The sequence below is a fragment of the Scyliorhinus canicula genome, chromosome 8 (genome assembly GCF_902713615.1).
Source record: "Scyliorhinus canicula chromosome 8, sScyCan1.1, whole genome shotgun sequence".
NCBI lineage: Eukaryota > Metazoa > Chordata > Chondrichthyes > Carcharhiniformes > Scyliorhinidae > Scyliorhinus > Scyliorhinus canicula.
In genome coordinates this window covers 109,884,830-109,904,486 of record NC_052153.1, presented here as the reverse complement: position 1 = coordinate 109,904,486, position 19,657 = coordinate 109,884,830, and the positions used below count along the sequence as shown (strand labels likewise).

Here is a 19,657-nt window from a genome sequence, read left to right as displayed (position 1 = left end):
AGACTCTGCATAGCAGGAGCCTGCCCCCGAGCCGCAGGGCTCAGCGACGAGGTTCAAGTGCTGGTCGTCTTCCGGGCCGAGGAAGAGATGCAAATGCGGCACTGCATTAGGCCACGACTCCGGCTCACCAAGGAGACCGTACGACACCTGTGCCAGACAGTAGTGCAACTGGCACCGAGAGGAGTAAGAAGACATCTGCTCCTGGTGTATGTTGAGTTGACAGTACCAGCGCTAAACCTCTATGCCTCAGGCTCGTTACAGTTCTCGAACGGGGACATGTGCTGGATCTCGCAATTGTCCACGCACAGGTGCATCCGAGATTTCAGGGATGCCCTATGCACCCAGGCAGCAACCTACATCCACTTTAATTAGGACCAGCCCCACTAGTATGCCCAGGCTGCAGGATTTGCTGCCATTGCTGCAGGATTTGCTGCCATTGCTGCATGCCCCAGGTCCAGGGCTGTTGAAGGTGCCTTTCTGCTGCCTGGACTGCTCTAGTGGGGCTCTCCATTACAGCCGTCAAAGGATCTTGCTCATTGTGGTGGGCTTACACGTCCTGCACAACATCATGCAGCAGTGGCATGACATACTGGAGGAGGAGAAAGAACGATAGGCCTTGTCGGATGAGGGTGGTATCTAGGTGGAGGTAGGCAAGGACAAGGAGCTGGTTCAACAGGCTGCTGAACGAGTCATTCAGAGTTTCTGCACCAGGGACAACCTGTCACCTACTGATTTTCCGAATCGGAAGCCAAAACACCGGCAGCTCTGCTCATCTCATCTATGTTTCTTATCTTTCGTGCTCTACTGCTCCAGGTGTTGCCCCAGACAACACATCAGGAGTGGATGCAGCCTGCTGCATGCCCTGCATTCTGCACAGTGATGCCCTTGGTGGGCGCCCTTTGGGGGCCTGGACCTGCATGGGCCTGGCTGACCTTTGGGGTCACAAGTAATGATGTGTCACCTTGTTCTGCTTGCTGCCTAGCAGATGCACCAGTGTTAGGTCGGGGGGGAATCGGAAGGAGTGAAGTTTTCCAGGACCTCCCCTGCAGAACCCCGGAGCGATCACCGTTACCTGGTCCTACCAGTCTTGGAGGCCCACGCTTGTCTGAATCATGGTGTCGATGCTCTCAGCCATGGCTCTGTGACTGGGACATGTCCCTCTGTGACTGGTTCAGGTCAGTTAGCGCGTGGCCAATGCAGTCGATGCCCTCAGCCATGACCCTTTGTGAGTGGGCCAAGCTCTGGAGTGCCACAGCAATGGACATCTACACCCAGGGCATTTTCACCTGTGGCTGTTCTCCTATCCTGCACCTCAGCCATGGACAGCACAGTGTTGCCCAAGCCTTGGATGTCTTGACAAATTGTCCTGACTTTTTGCCCCAGGCCTTCCACCGTGAATGTTACCCTTTCAGTGTTGGCCTGAGTGTCACAAATTGTTAGCAACATTTCCTGCACCTGAAAGTAATTGGACTCCTTCAGTTGTTCACACAGGTGCTGGAATATTGCTGACAGCCCGTCCTGTAGATTTTGGTTCTGAATCTGTAACAGTGATAGGATCATCTATTCCAGAGGTGCGACATCTGCCTTTGGGGACAGCCCTCCAACTGCGTGCTCCCTCGGGGTGTCTGCTTCCACCTGATGTGCTGTAGCATGTGTGTGGGGTCACCAGAGAATGACCCAGGAGTCTGACCGCTAACATTTCTCACCAAGGAGATAGCCTCTGCGATAGTGGATGGTGGCGAGAAAACAGTGCCAAGGCGTTGGTGTCTTCCCCAGGGTTGTATTACGGGGTGTTTTGAGGGTCTGGATGGGGGGCTCCAATCCTGGGGATCTTGGAAAGGCAGGCTGTGCAGCGGGTGGACTGACTTGAGATGAGGAGAGCTGAGTTGCATTGGACTCTCACTTCCTTACCACATGCCATCCTCTATTTCAGTGACTATCCTCTCCTCAGCCCCCTGTCAGTCCCATGGCCCTTTCTTCAAAAGGGGTGTGGACCCAAATCTCTGGGATGCCCCACCCATCATGTAACGCTCATTCCGATTATGGTCCGCTTTACCCGTGGGGACACAGAAAGGACATAATGATAGGGCGGCATGCCCAGTTTTATGAGGTGGGGAGATTTCTAGCTGGTGGCATGCGTGGGCAAGGCACCTGGCTAAGGAGGCAGGGCATGTGTTGGGGGTTCCTGGAAGGTGATTCTGAGGAACATGCTGGCAGGTGGGGTGTTACTGGCATATATGGGATTAGGGGTTTATGTCAGGGGTCAAGAATGGGAGTGATGTCCGGGTCACACAGGTGTTTACTCACCCAAGCTGCTCGAAGGAGGTCATTCATCTTCTCCCTGTGTGTCGGTCCTCTCTGTGAGGCTACCAACACTCTCAGCCTCTGTCACATCCTCCCAGGCTTGTTCATTATAGATGGATGCTGTCTCTGCCCCACTCTGGGGAAGAGGGTATCTCTCCTCTTTTCCACGGCACCAGAACCCTGTTGCTGTCAGCATCCAGAAACTTGAAGCAGGTTTTGGAGCTGCCATCCTCTTGGCTGCAATGAGAGTGTGGATTGCTTGGATCGTTCAAAGCGGTCAGCCTCTCAATGGGCAGCCAATCAGATGCCTAGGGATTCTGACCTCGGGTGGGATGCATGTGGGCTATGTGCTGGCCCATTAGCAGACCATGAATTGATCATCGACTCTGCTCCTAGTGGCAGCGCGAACTTGTGGCGATGCTCTGGAGCACTTGGGGCTGGATTCTCCGATTTTGGGACTAAGTGCTGATGCCGGCGTGGGAACCGTGGCGTTTACGATAGAAAAAACGATGCAACAGCTGCACCGATTCAGCTACTTTAAATGGGCTAGCACCATCGCCACGTGGAACACAATCAACTCCATGGAAAATGGTGCCGGATTTGCCGGGTCCATAATAGGTGGACATGAGGCTCACATGCCGCAGCCGCACTTAAACGATCCATCCCCCCACACACACCGTCCCAGCCAACAAGATGGCTGCAGGGAGAGCACCGCCACGGTTCAGAGACGCTGAGCTGGATATCCTCATGGATGCCATGGAGGAGAGAAGGATGATCCTGTACCCCAGCCTGGGAGGAAGGCCACCAGGCGCCATCGATCGCTGTGCCTGGATGCAGGTGGCAGAGGCAGTTAGCGCCATGGGCAACATTGCTATGACTTGCATGTAGTGCAGGAAGAACCTTCACGACCTTCTCGGGGTGGCCAGGGTGAGTTGGATGCTCTGTGCCCCTGGCACTAACCCAGCCCCCCCCCCCCCACACCCCTAATCCAGGGACGGCCATACCCCCATTCTGCACCACATGCCAGCACTCATGCCATCCTCCATGGCTGGGTGCTTTGGCCACTGAGGTCACCATCTACCCAACCCCTGGGCTGCATGCATTGGAATGTCTAATGGCTGTGCTATTTGTGTCCCCCCCTCTCCCACGAGAAGGCCGCGCACAACCGCCGGGAGTGGGAGAAGACCGGAGGAGGACCATCAGAACTGCAGGCCCTCACCATGCCCGAGCAGAGGGCACTGGACATGATTGGCGGCCCGGAGGAAAGGGAGGTCGCGGAAGCGGAGTTTGGTGGCGAGTGAGGATGTGAGACCCTGCTTAGTTGCGGATCCCCACGACTCATGTGCGAACACCCCCCTCCCACCACCACGCCCTCACCCCCTCACCTCACCGCCCCCCCCCCCCCCAAATCCTCACCCCCCCCCCCCACCCCCAGATCCGCTGTCTAATCATACATGTCGTTTTGTGTCTTACAGGACCTGACGGAGATGAGGCCGGGCCATCCAGAGCCGCCCGCCCCCAGCCAGTGCCAGAGCCGGTGACCCCAGACAGCCGAGCACTGACGGGAGAGCAGCCCGAACACCAGCCCTCCGCCTGAGACTCAGGACACCCCGGGGCTTGGGTCGGAGGAGGATGCAGACCTTCCATCACAGCTGTCTCCTACCCTCCACCATCCCAGAAAGTCTCACCTCAGCTGAGCACCTTAGTGAGGAGGCTCCTGGGACACTATCTGGTGCGCCCCACACATCGTATCCGGTACAGCAGGTGGAGGTAGGAGCAGCCAAGGGGCCGGATGGTCGGAGGACCGGACCCAGGAAACAGCTGCCGTCCAGATGGGTCCCGGGCTCCTGGCACATCCAGTCCCCGCCTAGTGCAGATGCAGCCAGAGACCAAGGGACCATAAGAGGGATGGTGAGGGCATCCAGCAGGTGCAGGTGGAGGAGTCCATCTAGGGGGTGATGCCAGTCATGCGTGCCACCTGGGCCGACACCCGCAGGGGAAGCATTGGGGGCGGCGGTTATGGATCAGCATGTCAAAGGACTAAGGCATTCTGTGCAAGCGGTGGCCGAGGCCCAGGACTGAGCTGCCCTCTCACAAGCAGCGATGTGCCAGAGTCACCTGGACATTGCAGTGGCGCCCCTCAGCATGGCCCAGTCACAGCAGGCGTTAGCCGCGTTGCGCAGACACTGGGCGTGGCAACCCAAACCCAGAAGGAAGTGTCCCAGTCCCAGAGGGAGGTGGCCCAGTCCCAGAGGGAGGTGGCCCAGGCCTAGAGGGAGGTGACCCAGACCCAGAGGGAGGTGGCCCAGACCCTGAGGGAGGTGGCCCAGACCCAGAGGGAGGTGGCCCAGACCCAGAGAGAGGTGGCCCAGACCCAGAGGGAGGTGGCCCAGTCCCAGAGAGAGGTGGCCCAGCAGTTATGGATCAGTGTGTCAAAGGACTATGCAAATGATGTTTACTGTGCGTGCGTTCCGGACCGCATTAACACTGCTGTCAAGGTGACGGAGAATTGCGATTTAAGGTCATATCAGCACCTGCTGCGACTCTGGCATGGGAACCTATTCTTTGCCCAACTGCATTTCGCGATTTTGGTGTCAGTCAATGGAAAGTCCACCCAGGGAGTTTAAAAGGGAAATTGTGCAAGCCACAAGGGAAGTAAAAGACAAAAAGAGACTTCCAACTTTGCACACAAACAGCAGAAACTGAAAGGTTAGAGCAGACGGCGGAGGAAGGTGGTTATAGTCAGTAAACTACTGGGGAGATGTTCAGATATGTAAAAGCTCTCGCTCCCTCAAAACTTGATGAATGGGATGTTGAGACAATTTTTTGTGCTTTTTAGAAAATGGCTAAACAGTTGAATTGCCACAAGACATTTGGACCCTATTCTTGCAGACCAAACTTGTAGGTTGGGCTAGTGAAGCCAATGCGCCTTGTCAGAGGAAAGATCTAGGGACTATGAGACAGTTATATTGGGTCTTTATGAGCTAGAGTTGGAGGATTACACAGAAAGGTTTTGAGCTCTCAGAAAACAGTCTGGACAGACCACATTGAATTCAAAAGGGTTAAACAAAGTCATTTCAATAGGTGTGTGTAAGCATTAAAAATAGAAGAAACCTATGATGCCCTTAGAGAGATCATTTTGTTGGCAGAATTTAAAGATTTGTTGCCTACGATGGTTTGAGGTATAACGGTAAGGTATTTCCAGGTGGAAGGATAGAATGGGAAAAGATATTAACATTTTATGAGATACAGGCTTGAGTCAATCCCTAGTGTTGTGTGATGAAGATATTTGTAGCCCAGAATGGATATTTAAGGAAATGGTTCTTGTCAGCAGCATTCATGGTGAAACAAAATAACTTCCTTTAGTAAAAATAAGAGTAGCTTGAAGATGAGGGAAGCAGTGGGAGGCATGGTATTAACCTTGTCCATTGCAGGCAATCAATTCATTACATGGAATGACATAGCCAGTTCATAAATCTAAGGCAAAAGAGGAAGGGGTTGTGGGACCAGGGTGAAGCCAGTTAGGTCAGGTTATCTGATACTATCTTTAGCGAGCTAAATGAGAATGGGACACAGAGAACCAGACCGATGTGTTCAATTCAAAGAGCTTAATTGAATTGCAGCAGTTGCACTCTATCAGACAATGTATTCAGCATTGGAAGCGCAATGCATTCCTGAGTGTTTCAATGTACAGGATAACACGTTAATGAGAAAATGGCAACCACTACATGTTCAGAAGGCGTTTGACAAAGTCCCGCATAAGAGATTATTGTGCAAAATGAAAGCACATGGGTTTGGGGGAAATGTATTGAACTGGATAGAAAACTGGTTGGCAGAGAGGAAACAAAGAGTAGGAATTAATGGGTCCTTTTCAAATTGGCAAACAGTCACTAGTGGAGTACCACAGGGATCTGTGCTGGGACCCCAGCTATTCACAATATATATTAATGATTTGGATGAGGGAACAAACTGTAACATTTCAAACCTTCCAGATGATAAAAAGTTGGGTGGGAGGATGAACTATGATGAGGATGCAGGGATCCTACAGCATGATCTGGACAGGTTGGGCGAGTGGGCAAATCAATGGCCGATGCAGTATAATTTGGAAGCAAAAACAGGAAGGCAGATTACTACCTGAATGGTTGGAAATTGGGAGAGGGGAGTGTGCAGGGGGACCTGGGATTCTTTGTGCTCCAGTTGCTGAAGGTAAGCATGCAGATGCAGCAGGCGGTAAAGAAGGCTCATGGGATGTTGGCATTCATTGCGAGAGGTTTCAAGTTCAGAAGTAGGGATGTGTTTCTGCAATTATACAGGGCCTTGGTGAGGCCACACCTAGAATATTGTGTGCAGTTTTGGTCTCCTTTTCTGAGGAAGGATGTTCTTGCTCTTGAGGGAGTGCAGCGAAGGTTTACCAGACTGATTCCAGGGATGGCGGGATTGTCATATGAGGAGAGATTGACTAGGTTAGGATTGTTCTCGCTGGAGTTCAGAAGAATATGGGGGGATCTCAGATGTTACAAATGATCGGTGTGCCCAGAACTAGAGGTCACAGTCTGAGGATTCAGGATAAACCATTTCGGTTTGGGTGAAGAAACTGTATCAAAAGTTTTGGATGGTCGAAATTCATCACCAAAATAGACATGCTGAAGGCTCTTGGCATGTCCCTTTGACTGAGAAGGATTGGATTAGATTTGTTTATTGGTCAGGTGTATCGAGGTACAGTGAAAAGTATTTTTATGCGAGCAGCTCAACAGATCATTAAGTACATGAAAAAAGGAAATAAAAGAAAATACATAATAGGGCAACACAAGGTACACAATGTAACTACATAAACACCGGCATCGGGTGAAGCATACAGGGGTGTAGTGTTAATGAGGTCAGGCTATAAGACGGTCGTTTAGGAGTCTGGTAACAGCGGGGAAGAAGCTTTTTTTGAGTCAGTTCATGCGTGTTTTTGTATCTCCTGCCAGATGGAAGAAGTTGGAAGAGTAAGCCAGGTGGGAGGGGTATTTGATTATGCTGCCCGCTTTCCCCAGGCAGCAGGAGGTGTAGATGGAATCAATGGATCGGGCAAAGAAAATCTCTGTTCTTGTGATGCCACAGGGGGCTGACTGAGTTTGTGAATGAACTGTCAAGACATAAGCCTGTGTTGTATTGTGATAATCATGCCTGTATTCTTTGTAGAGCAAGGTGCAAACTTTAACATCAGTCCGTTGAATTGTGTCCGTGGTGTTTATTTCCATCTAGTCATTTATTTTCCATCTAGTCATTTTTTCCCTAATGTTGTCTCCTTTCCCTTTTCTTTACAATGAGTGGGTTTGCAGCTGGTTTTGTTTGCTAGGAAGGGTGTTTGAAGATGGGCCACTAGACTAATTTAAAAAACAGCTGCTTGCTCGAGTTAATACTCTGGAAGTTTGAGATCAAATGGGCCTCCTTCATCCAAAAACCTTTGACCTGAAGTGTTTTCATACAAATCCTATATTGTATTTCAATGTTGCTGTTTAACTCACTGTAACTCCAAGACAAAGCAAGTGGTTTGATTTGGCATCCCATGCACAAGCATTCACTCCCTCCACCATCGAAGTACAGTAGCAGCAATTGTACTGTCTACAAAATGCACTATAGAACTTACCAAAGCTCCTTAGACAGCACCTTTGAAACCATTAGCCACTATTATCTAGAAAGGTAAGGCCAGACGCCATCCTGACGTGGGACTATTTTGCTGTTTCTTCATTGTTGTTGGGTCAAACCCTGGAACTCTCTCCCAAACAACACATGGACTACAGCAGGTTTATGAGGCAGCTCACCACCTTCTCAAGGGCAATTAGAGATAGGTAGTAAGTGCTGGCCTAGCTAGCGTTGCCCACATCCCATGATTACATTTTTTTAAACTGCAGATAATTTGAAATAACAGAGCCAGAATGATCATGTCTCTCACTGGCAATGCAGGTACGAAAGGAATGGAGGCACAGTGGTTAGCACTGCTTCCTCACAGCTCCAGGGACCCGGGTTCAATTCCAGCCTCGGGTGGCTGTGTGGAATTTGCACGTTTTCTCCGTGTCTGCGTAGGTTTCCTGTGGGTGCTCTGGTTTCCTCCCACAGTCCAAAGATGTGGAGGGTAGGTGGATTGGCCATGCTAAATTACCTCTTAAGTGTGCAACTGGTTAGATGGGTTTACTGGTGGAAGCGTGAGCTCAAGGAGGGTGCCCTTTGCAAGAGCCGATGCAGACATGATCGGCCGAAGGCCTCCTTCTGCACTGTGGGGATTCTATGATCTATGATTCTAATGGTCTGGGTACACAGGAGCAAGAACAAGGTACTTTAGTTTCATCCCATCTGCAATCAACATAGTATCCACTGTGCTTTGACAAAAAGTTATCGGACTCGAAACGTTAGCTCTTTTCTTTCCCTACAGATGCTGCCAGACCTGCTGAGATTTTCCAGCATTTTCTCTATAGTATCCACGTGTTCTCTACTTTTGATAGCAGAAACACAAATATGAATAATTCCACCTTTAGTTGGAACTTATCAGTCCTTTAGTGCATATTTTGTCAAAGGAAATGAAATGTATTACTACAGGCTGCAGTGCACATATAGTCATGCTAATGAAATTAAACAAACCTGGTACTGAGGCTACTGGAATGAACTGTGACTCTATAAAAAGCCAATATTGTTCAAGGAAGGAAGACAAAAGGACCTTCAGAGAGCAAAAATTCTTTGTTTACCTTTGTTTGATTCTAGCTCAGGCCTCAAGTAACAAAAATAAAGGAGCAGTTGTAAGAAATTGTAAAACAAAATTGCAGTATTGCGGTTTTGTTTGAACTTTTGAGGTTAAGTTTAAGATCTATAGGTGTTCTTGTTTCAAGGATTTTACTTTGCATCTGGACCAGTGTAGTCAAAGCGTCGAGGCAAAATAGTGCAGAATGGAGCATTGTTCCATCACCCCACACAGTAATTCACAGTAAATGGGATACAGATGTGCTGTTACAGATTAAGTGCACTCTAAAGCATGAAATCAATCAAAAGTTAATGTAACCTCCTATTCGGGCTCTCGAAGAATCACGACATTTAAACCAATAAACTACAGCAGAACAGTCTGTTTATTACATTATGTAATAATTAAAGTCTTTTTTTTACAACATACATTGAAGTTGTGAATTGAATGTTAAGGGATGTGGAGCTGAGGGGAGAGGTTTGTGTCAACATCACAATATTTTACATATTACACAACTGTTGTATCTAAGAGTGAATATCAAGGGTGAGCTTCAAAGGCACGCAAAGGGGCAAAGAGGGGTCCATAAAGAAACTGCCAGAAAAGAAAAGGGACCAAACAGTATACTACTATTCATTTATCTCAGGGCATTACATTTCAAATCAATTCAATTCTTGTGAATACTATGTTGGCCTTTCAATGTGAACATATCGGGACACTTTTTGCATAAAAGTATGGTGAATTTCTCAAATTAAAATCCTAAAAACATATTAACATTGCACTCTGCGTTAACTTACAAACAATCACACAGCATGAACATAAAAAAGGCATGAAAAAACAAACATATCATTTGCCCGAAACATACACCATTAACCTTTTAAAAAAACTCTTTTGAAGGAATGCATCAACGCGAGTCGCCACAATGAAGTAATGAAATGGAGGACACTGAAGTAGAATGTGTATGCACCCTTTGCAAACTTTGGTCTAGTTCCTTATGGAGTTATCCAGCTATCATTCTAAAGACTAGCCAACTTGCAAGTAAGTGTCCAATTGAGGAAATGAAAACTGCAAAAACGAATAAGTAAAAAACAAAATAAAAGAAGAAAATTCATACAGCTCAATAGATAAAAACCTTTCTACAATATGTTGACAATTATTTAACAGGTAAAAACATTCTATTCAGCGTGCACGATAAACTGAAAAATGTAAAACAAAAACAATAATTAGAAACAATTGTGCCAAAAGATTTTCACTATCCTTCTGGCTACACATATTATAGCAGTGTTATCCAGCAGGAACCAGCCTGCTTTAAGACTGCCATGCCAATTCACTAACATTTACAATGTAGGTTTTCTGGTGCCTTCAACTGAGGCACTAGCCAATTGGATAACTTAGCACACCATAATGCCCACCGGTCACAAGTAAAAATATTATTAAAGCACATTTGTTTTTCTGATTTAGTCAATGGGAATACATCATATTACAGTACGGAAATAAAGTAAAAATGAAAGGACACACTCTCAGAAAAATGTGGATGTCTTTCAAATTTTCTGCAATTACATGGTGTTGGGAGGACAAGATTGGCACAACTATGAGATGATTAATCAAATATGATTTCTCCAGGGATTGAGGAGTCAGAACTTATATATCCTTTCAGACAGCATTTATTCCAAATGTGAATAAACTATTTAGCGGAAGTTAGATTTTACTTTTAAAATAGTGAGGGGGGGGAGGACATTTGCAGATAACTATCTAGAATGTACACAACTGATGTTGTAAGGCACAATTTACACATGGAAGAAGAGACTTGTCACACAGATGTATTCCCAGTTAGAGTCAACACAATAGGAGAATGATTTATGCATGCCTTCCAGCACACTCCATCCATTACCATCATTTGCTGTGCCATGTGCAAAATTGAGTTGGCTGGCACATGGGTGTGCCAGTGCCCGCATTGAAAATATCAATTACTGACAAAACTGACAGGACTGTTTAATCCTCATACCCACCCTCTTCAGAATAGATGGTGATTCCACCTGTGTGTACATGATATCCGAGTTTCTTTCCCTTCATCTCCTAGCACTCAGGGGGCCAAACCTGAACATTTTCATTGATGCACTCCCTCCTTTCAGCTCATCGTGGATCATGAAATGAACCTTTCACAATAAAATAAATACGCCCCCCCCATCTTTTTCTTTTCTTCCCCCCCCTCCCCAAGCATTTTGATAACCCTGTCAGCAGCTGAGTCGAAACACTGAGCTCAGTTTTCCACCTCCATATTGTTAGTGGACAGTTACTTTAAAAAAGCATTGAATGTCTCCAGTTAATTGACTTGACTTAAATAATTACAAACATTACATTTTAGACTTCTTTCTGATTCTTTTTAAAGAGATATCCATAAATTCATTTGAAGGAGTCAGTCATACTTTGAAATAGTACTTAAATAATAAATACCAGGAGCTATTAGTGTTAATAGTCACATTAATCATTACAAGAAGGACAATAGCAGAGATGTAGGCCAAAGCCCTGCCTAAATGGCAGATATCTGCTGCTTAAGCGGATGTAACACTGAGAGGCATTTCACAGTATTTGCAAACAGTAAACTTCAGCTAATGTTAAGTCTGAGTCACCTTCTTCAGTGCTTTGTTTTTAAAACTCATCTCCCTAGAGAGTAATATGCTGCAGAAGTCAAGGAGACATTACACGTTTGCCACTGTTTTGTGCTTTTGGCTGATCACTCCACCATCCTGTTCATGTGCATCAATCATTAACCCCTTCTAGCAGAAGTCCAAGAGCTGTTAACCCCGCCTTTCAAACGCTGAGTTCAGTAGTTGCAGCAGTCGTAAGAAAATATTCCACTTTTCCCAGGGAGAAGGGATAAATATCCTCAGCTTAACAACAGCTTTTTAAAAAAAACGCAAACCTAGTGTTGCAGTTGCACTGACTCAGTAAGCAGGGTCCAGATCATTTTTTTACCTCCCACTGTGATTATGTACATGTGTCATTTGGCTTGATAGAAGCTGAAAGGGGAACAAACGTGGGTTTTGGTGGAACATCTGGTTTTATGGAGGGTGTGCGTTTGACCCCAGATCTTGGAAGAGAGTTGTATGGTGCAGTGATGCTAGATCTCCTGGCCTGTGCCTGGGACTGACCTGCATTCACTAGCATAGAGTCTACTCTTTGTGGTGCAGGAGGGGGATTCTCTCCTCTGTTAAAACTCTGGTGCCTAGAAAGGTGAGAGGAATTGGAAGAGTTAGTATTATGGTTTCTTTTGAATGCAGATGATTGAGGATTTCTTTGCAATGAATTGCTGGGATAGTTTCTCTTATATTCCATTGCATATGAAGGAGAAGGAACATCCAATCGCTTGCCCAGAGCATTCTGAGGCAGCCCAGAATTAGTGGATCCAAGTGAGGCTTCTCTCTGAGGAACTTTAGGTGGCACCTGATCAAGGTTTGCAACTAATCCGTGGCAGGGACTTTTCATACTCCTGTATTCCAGTGTGGCATTCTGATCTTCAATAGTAATTTGTTCCATTGGTCGGATTCCTTGATCTCCATATTCATGCTGGAAACTCTGTTGAGTGGTTGGGAGGACCACAACACTTGGAATGTGGTTGGGTGAAGCATGGAGAGGAAGATCCACGGAGATCACTGGCGATCCCATGGATGCCAGATCTTTTGTGCAGGCATTGATTAGATTCTGGTTCCTTTCCCATTGGCTGCTCCCACGGCTGAGCTTTCGTTTCTGCTGCAAGGTTGGTGTTGACTCTGGAGTGGGCAAAGCTGTCAGGTCCAAATGATGCTGGTCAGCTTTTATCAGCATCTTGGTAGTGCCATTTGGCGTTACTATTTTACCGTTATGCATCAGAGGAGTCAGCAGCACTTCTGGTTTTGGTTCCTTTGTCTGAGCATCAAACAGACCACCGAGTTTTGTGACACTGGCCATGGAACCCCTGCGAGAACGAGGCAAGTCTTTTTCTTTGCTTTGGCCTATACCAATGTCTCTGCGCCGGTGATCACATATGCAGTAAACGATTATTCCTGAGAAAACTGCCCCCATGACAAAGGCGAGAATAACTGCAATAGCCAAAAGAGTAACTGGAACAAGCTGATCGTGACCTTTGAGGTAACTTTCGCGGATTATTCCTGAAATATTAGATAGTAGACAGGATTTAGTTAACAGGAAAACTATTTCTATTCCGTATAAACATAGAGGTTATCATTAGCTTCAATGTATAAAAATAATGCTGTAACCTTTAAAACAATGTATTGTCTTCACCGTCAGGATAACTGCTGACTGTAAAATGACAAGGTTTAATATAACAGGCATACATACCATACTACAGACAAACAAAACAGACTGAATGACCATCAAAGTTGTATATCAAATAGGGCAATCTGAAGTCTCCAGAGAAAAGCTAAAAAGCTTTTTATGCAATTGAGCAAAGTACATAGAAGAAAATGCAAAAGACAAATTCTGAATATCATGTAATTAGTTCCCTGCTGGTCTAATGAGTAAATGCATAATCCAAAGTGCTTTGCAATGTATAGACCAGGAAGGCCAGATTCCAAATCCTCGTATGTGCTGTGTTAACAGATTTCAAATGGGCAACCATCAAAATGTGGCAATTTGCTTTGCTGCTTCTTGACTAATGAAGCATCAGAAACATCATCAGCTAGGGTTTAACTACCGATAACTATTTAATGCCTTTTGCTGTAAAGTGTGTATTGACGTGAAGGGAATAGAGCTGGCTGCTGACACTCTCGTATTGATCCTAATTGAAGACTGATCACTTGCATAAAGTGCCGGACAACCATTTGCATCTGTGGACCTATTATTTAGTACTGAAGCAGTCCATGTCCAAGTCCATGTCCATGTCCAAATGCAACAACACCTGGACAACATTCATGCTTGAGCTGAATCAGTGGGTGGTGACTTGTGCGCTCCCCGGCATTGAATTTTGGCATGTACCCCAAAGATGTGGTGGGGAAACCACTTCGGACATTCCGAGCTAAGGATTTGCAAGGCCTCCCATAGGGTTCCAATCGACATCCACCATCCACCAGAAAACTCCCCTGCCCCCACAATCTCCCACCTCCCTAACACCCTATTGTATTCTCCCTGACTTGAATGGGAGCCTTCAAATGACCTGACCCCTCCATTTGCAAGCCTACCCTCAGATCAATGGAAACCCACTAAGCTAGCTCCACCCCTCCCAAACTCACCAGAAATTTTCACCCTGTAGGCCCAACCCACCCCCTCGCTCCAGACCCAATGGGACCACGCTATGCAGACCCAATCCCACACCCACCCATCCCCAGCACTGACCTGATCAAAACCCCTCACGACCCCACCAGACCAGACCCCCATCCCCCAGCATGGCTGACCCGACACCCTCGACCTGATCCGAGCACACAAACCCCCCCCACCCCCCAACATCCCTCCACGCCCGAGGCAGGCCAGGCCCCAACCCCCTCGACCCAGCCCACTGATCCAAGATCCGACCACCCCTGACATCTGACCTCACCCACCATGGTCCGCGCAACTCCTAAACCGCCATCCCAACGTCCAGCCCAAAGCCCCACCGCTCCCTAGGTTCCGACCCTTCCCCCACCCAACGACTCCTCTCTGAGATCCAACCCTCCCCACACCCCGCTCACTAAGGTCTGACCCATCCTACCCACTCCCTTTGGTTCGATCCCCCACGGCCTGACCCACCTCCACCCCAACACTCCCTTCTAGGGTCTGGCCCACACCTACCCCACACCCTCCCTGAGGTCTGATATCCTCCAAACCCCTGAGGTCCAATCACTAACTCCACACCACCCACCTGCCCTAGGTCCGAACATACCTCATCCCATCCCACACCTACCACCTCTCTGAGCTCGGTCTGAGCCACCCATTTCACCTCCCTTCATGGAGGTCCATCTCCCCCCACCCCCAACTCCTGATGTCTGACTGCACCCATTCCGCACCACCCCCCAAGTCTGATACCAGGAGATACATGAGGCGCGATTCAAAGGGCTGAAGTCAAAGCCCGCTGAACAGCTGATTTAGTGGGGTGATCCTCGGTAGCTGCAGTGCCAAGAAACCTCCCACATGGGCAGCACGGTGGCACAGTGGGTTAGCCCTGCTGCCTCACGGCGCCGAGGTCCCAGGTTCGATCCCAGCTCTGGGTGACTGTCCGTGTGGAGTTTGCACATTCTCCCTGGGTTTGCGTGGGTTTCGCCCCCACAACCCAAAAGATGTGCAGGATGGGTGGATTGGCCATGCTAAATTGCCCCTTAATTGCAAAAAATGAATTGGCCACTCTAAATTTAAACAAAGAAGAAACATCCCGCTATCCAATGGCACTTTGCCATTTTTGTTGGCCTCGGGGAGTTTCCCCCCACTGAGGCTGCACTTGAGTGATTTCCTACTTGCGAGCCGATCTCGCCAGCAGGATAGGCTCCTTGCAGATCGGGGTGCCATTTTATCTGGCAGCCCCGATCTTCTCCCCCCCCCCCCCCCCCCCCCATTTCAAGTCGCCCCCACCCCCACTTTTTTGATCCCCCACACACACTCCCAAACTTGGTGAGAAACCCGGCAGTGGCAAGGTGCCCAGGCAGCTGGAGAGTCTCAGTGTGCCACCCTGCCCTGCCCCCGATGGCAGGTGTCTCCAATGGCCTGGGAGTACTCCCCTGCCCACCCACGCCCCCCTCAGCTCCGCACGTGCCATTATGCCTTGTCCTCGTCGGTGTGGACCAGTACTACACAGCGCCCTGAGGTCTTCCAGGTACTGCCGGTGGTCCCGGTGAATCTGACAACCTGGTATCGCCCCAGTGAGGGGCTCAATAGGGTCACTGAACCACGCCCATGGGAACACAACCACCTGTAGGTTCCCATCCAAGTCGCCCACCACCTTGACTTGGAAATGTGTTGCTATTCCTTTACTCTTGCTCGGTCAAAATCCTGGAATTCTCTCACCAACAGCACTGTGGGTGTACCTACACCATATGGACTGCAGCGATTCATGAAGGCAGATCACCAGCACTCTTGTGTCATTTTAACTCCCTTTACTCTCCACAGATACTGTCAGACCTGCTGAGATTTTCCAGTATTTTCTGTTTCTGTTTCAGATTCCATCATCTACAGTAATTTGCTTTTAGCAGCCTTCTTGGAGTTGGTTTTGGAATGAGAGCAATCTTTGGGCTGCTCTGTCATCTTTCAGTTTGCAGTTCCATAGGGAGAGGCCTGAGTGTCTGAAATTCGGCCAATGTCCATCTTTGCAATTACTTACTGAATGGTCTTGGAAGAATAGGGTGGAAAATAACTGGCAGCAATAACCTACATTTAAACTTTAATGTGGCAGAAATTGAGATGTGTACAGCAATTGTTCGATAGTTAGTAACTTAAGAAATTTAGTTTCAATGCTGAGACCGCCCTCCGATAGTGGCCAACAGCAGCCACAATATATCAAGGGTCATTGTGGGTGGTTATCAGTGGTCCCTTTAAAGGCATTGCTCACAGAATTTAACTGATGGCATCAAATCTTGCAGCTGATATACTGTTGGGAAAATAGGGTGGGATTTAATCCCCAACCCCCTATCCAAGCCAGTAGCAGGGGGCAATATAATGGCGTGGCAAAGCTTCAGGTGGAGAGCATGTTCCCTTCCCTACTACCACCAATTAAGCCTGGGCAGGAAGATTTGAGGACACCTTTCCCACCTGAAAGGTCAATGGAGATCCTTAAATGGCCAATTAAGGGTCACTTAAGTGCCTCAACCCACAGGGTGCCAATTCCAAATGTGCAGGCCTGCCAGTGGTCAGGGGATAGTAGTTTCACCTGTGCATCAAGGGAAGATTCCAGTCCCCCGACCTTCAACTCTGATCTGACCCGACGAGGCCACCCCACTTCCCTGTATTCTGGCGGTCTATGGATGTCCCCCTCCCGGGGCTTACTCCAGTACTGGCAGTGGCCAGCAGATATTTACCCTGTGGGACTCGGGGATCCTGATGTTGACCAAGTATGTGCCTGATAGGCTTTTAATTATGTTGTAGAGTTTGGGAATGGTCATGGTGGCATTGCCACCAGCCCTCTAGCCGGTGGACATGACTGCTGCTTTGATATTAAATCCAACCCATCGAGGGGGATGACTGTAAATGGAAGCTCGGTCCCCAATGCTGATCTTTTTACAAAAAGGTACACCCAATGATATTCAATTTTTTCCCTGCCTTGAGTCAAAGATTTCTTTTCCCTGTCCTGACAGCTAAATTCCAACGCACAAGATGAATTCTTTTCTAATTTCTAATCTTTAGGGGGCAGCACGGTAGCATGGTGGTTAGCATAAATGCTTCACAGCTCCAGGGTCCCAGGTTTGATTCCCGGCTGGGTCACTGTCTGTGCGGAGTCTGCACGTCCTCCCCGTGTGTGCGTGGGTTTCCTCCGGGTGCTCCGGTTTCCTCCCACAGTCCAAAGATGTGCGGGTTAGGTGGATTGGCCATGCTAAATTGCCCGTAGTGTCCTAAAAAGTAAGGTTCGGGGGGGGGGGGGTTGTTGGGTTACGGGTATAGGGTGGATACGTGGGTTTGAGTAGGGTGATCATTGCTCGGCACAACATCGAGGGCCGAAGGGCCTGTTCTGTGCTGTACTGTTCTATGTTCTATGTTCAATGTTCTAATTTACAGTTTGCTGAAGCATCATCTAATCACTGCTAAGTTTTATTTAACAAAATCTGAAGCCCATTAAATACCAACTTATATGATGAACAGGCTGAAGTTGATTTTATTGAGGGTGGGTTGAAGAGATGTGAAGAAATATGACCCCACTCCATCTTGGTGTCAGCCACTAAGCAGAGATTATTTGTTGGGAATTAAGTCATAATTTTTAAAACAACGGAGTACAAGAAAGTGCACATAGTGGAATAAATTACTTCCTGGGGAGGCAGGAAGCCAGGCTACCCCTGTCATATGGCTAATATAGGCTTGCTGCCAGGCAAAATAGATATTTGCATAGTTTTCATTTACTCAGTGTTTCAACTAAAATAAATCAAAGCAGGTAAGCAGAATTGTCACTGCTGTGCTTACTAGCAAATTACATTTGAATCATAGATCATGGAAGCAGTGTTCTGGTGACAACCTGTAATAACTGTAATGAATAATCTAAGACAATAAAATAATCATGCATTTTTGTTTAAACTTCTTCATAATAATTGAGGCTGACAGCCTTGACTAATATTTGTCACTGGGGTTGGGCTCAAAGTGATTGAGCGTGTCTTAAACACACAGATCCAGTGAACAGAAATGTATTCAATTTGACAGCTGTAAGACACAAAAAAACTGCAAAAGACTAAAAAAGGCATTTTAGTTTACAGTTTCCTGAATATAACATGAGAAAAGATGAACAAATTTTGTCAAATTCTGCTGCAAAAAAAAACATTTTTGTCAGAAAGCTACAATGCAGACTACAAAATGCACACAGGACTCTTATTTGTAGGAACACAGCTCTTAACCTTGAGGCCAGAGTGGTTTTAAACTTTGCCCAGGCTTTCACCAGCCTCTAATCAGTGAGGGGCTATTAACATCAAGCACAAGATGAAGCAACGTCTGTGGCAAGAAGCAGTTTCCCATGTCTGTCTGAATAATAAAGTACAGATGGCTTAGCAATGCAATTCAGAATGCAGATATGACAGAATGCAAGCTGAAATAAGATGAAAATATTGTACTACTTTGCAGTTGAGGGAACTTTATCTAGAAACCTAAATGTTCAATACTGTATGATTATGAAGGAACACATAGATAAAAACCGCAAGTGTAAAATACATTTTCTTGAGTTAATCTGGTAAACCAGCAATTCTGAACCGTTGCCTGTATGAACTATGATATTCATATCACTTAGACAGAGACTGCACTGGCTCCAGACACTGGTAGCTGAGATAAGGGGGAACAGAAGAGAGGGGCTATCCTTGACTCAGGCAATTGAAAGATATCATGAACTACTAAACTGGCTCACAAAGACATGCAGACATAAACCACAAAGAGGAAAGAGGAAAGGGTCAAATCCTAAAGGGAAAAACAAGGAGACTTTTTCATTCTACAATACTGATGAGTGATTGTTTTCTCCTCTATTCCTGTTGTTAGTAATGAATCATACCGCATACTGTAAGGCCTTGGAACATTCCATCCAAGGAGACAAAATGTTCAGTGGGGGGGGAGGTCTTCAATACAATGGCAGCAGAAGGGATGGTAAGACTGGAGGGTTAAATTCATTTTCTGCTATGGCAAGTCATAGTTCAGTACATAAAAATACGGCGAAAAGAAGCATACTCTGAAAGATTTAAAACAGAAATGAAAATTGTCCAGCCAATCTGGTTGCATTTGAAGAAATGAAAGTAATTTCTATTTTTGAAACTGCTTTGAAAATATTCCAGAGTATATTTAATATTAGAAGCTGCTGCACACACATCATGTCTCGCCCACATGAAATCGGCCTGTCAGTTCATTCCATTAATTCTGTAGCAAGAGGAATTATTTATTTTTTTAAAAAGCACTTCTCGAAAGGAAGCTGATCATGTGGGTGTGACATCTTCAAGAAGCTAGGGTGGGTGTAACACAGAAAGCAGATGATTAAAAAGAGTGATATATAGCGAAGCAGCCGAG

The 19,657-nt window shown here is 47.0% G+C and overlaps 1 protein-coding gene across 1 annotated transcript in view; it reads right to left on the bottom strand.

Moving 5' to 3' along the window:
- Nucleotides 1–9,386: 9,386 nt before the first annotated feature.
- sema6a (sema domain, transmembrane domain (TM), and cytoplasmic domain, (semaphorin) 6A) overlaps nucleotides 9,387–19,657 on the bottom strand; it is a 115,984-nt gene continuing 105,713 nt past the window's right edge. Inside the window, 1 exon segment of the mRNA XM_038805045.1 lies at nucleotides 9,387–13,164. Within this exon segment, the coding sequence (XP_038660973.1) occupies nucleotides 12,005–13,164 (1,160 nt within the window). The 3' untranslated portion in view covers nucleotides 9,387–12,004.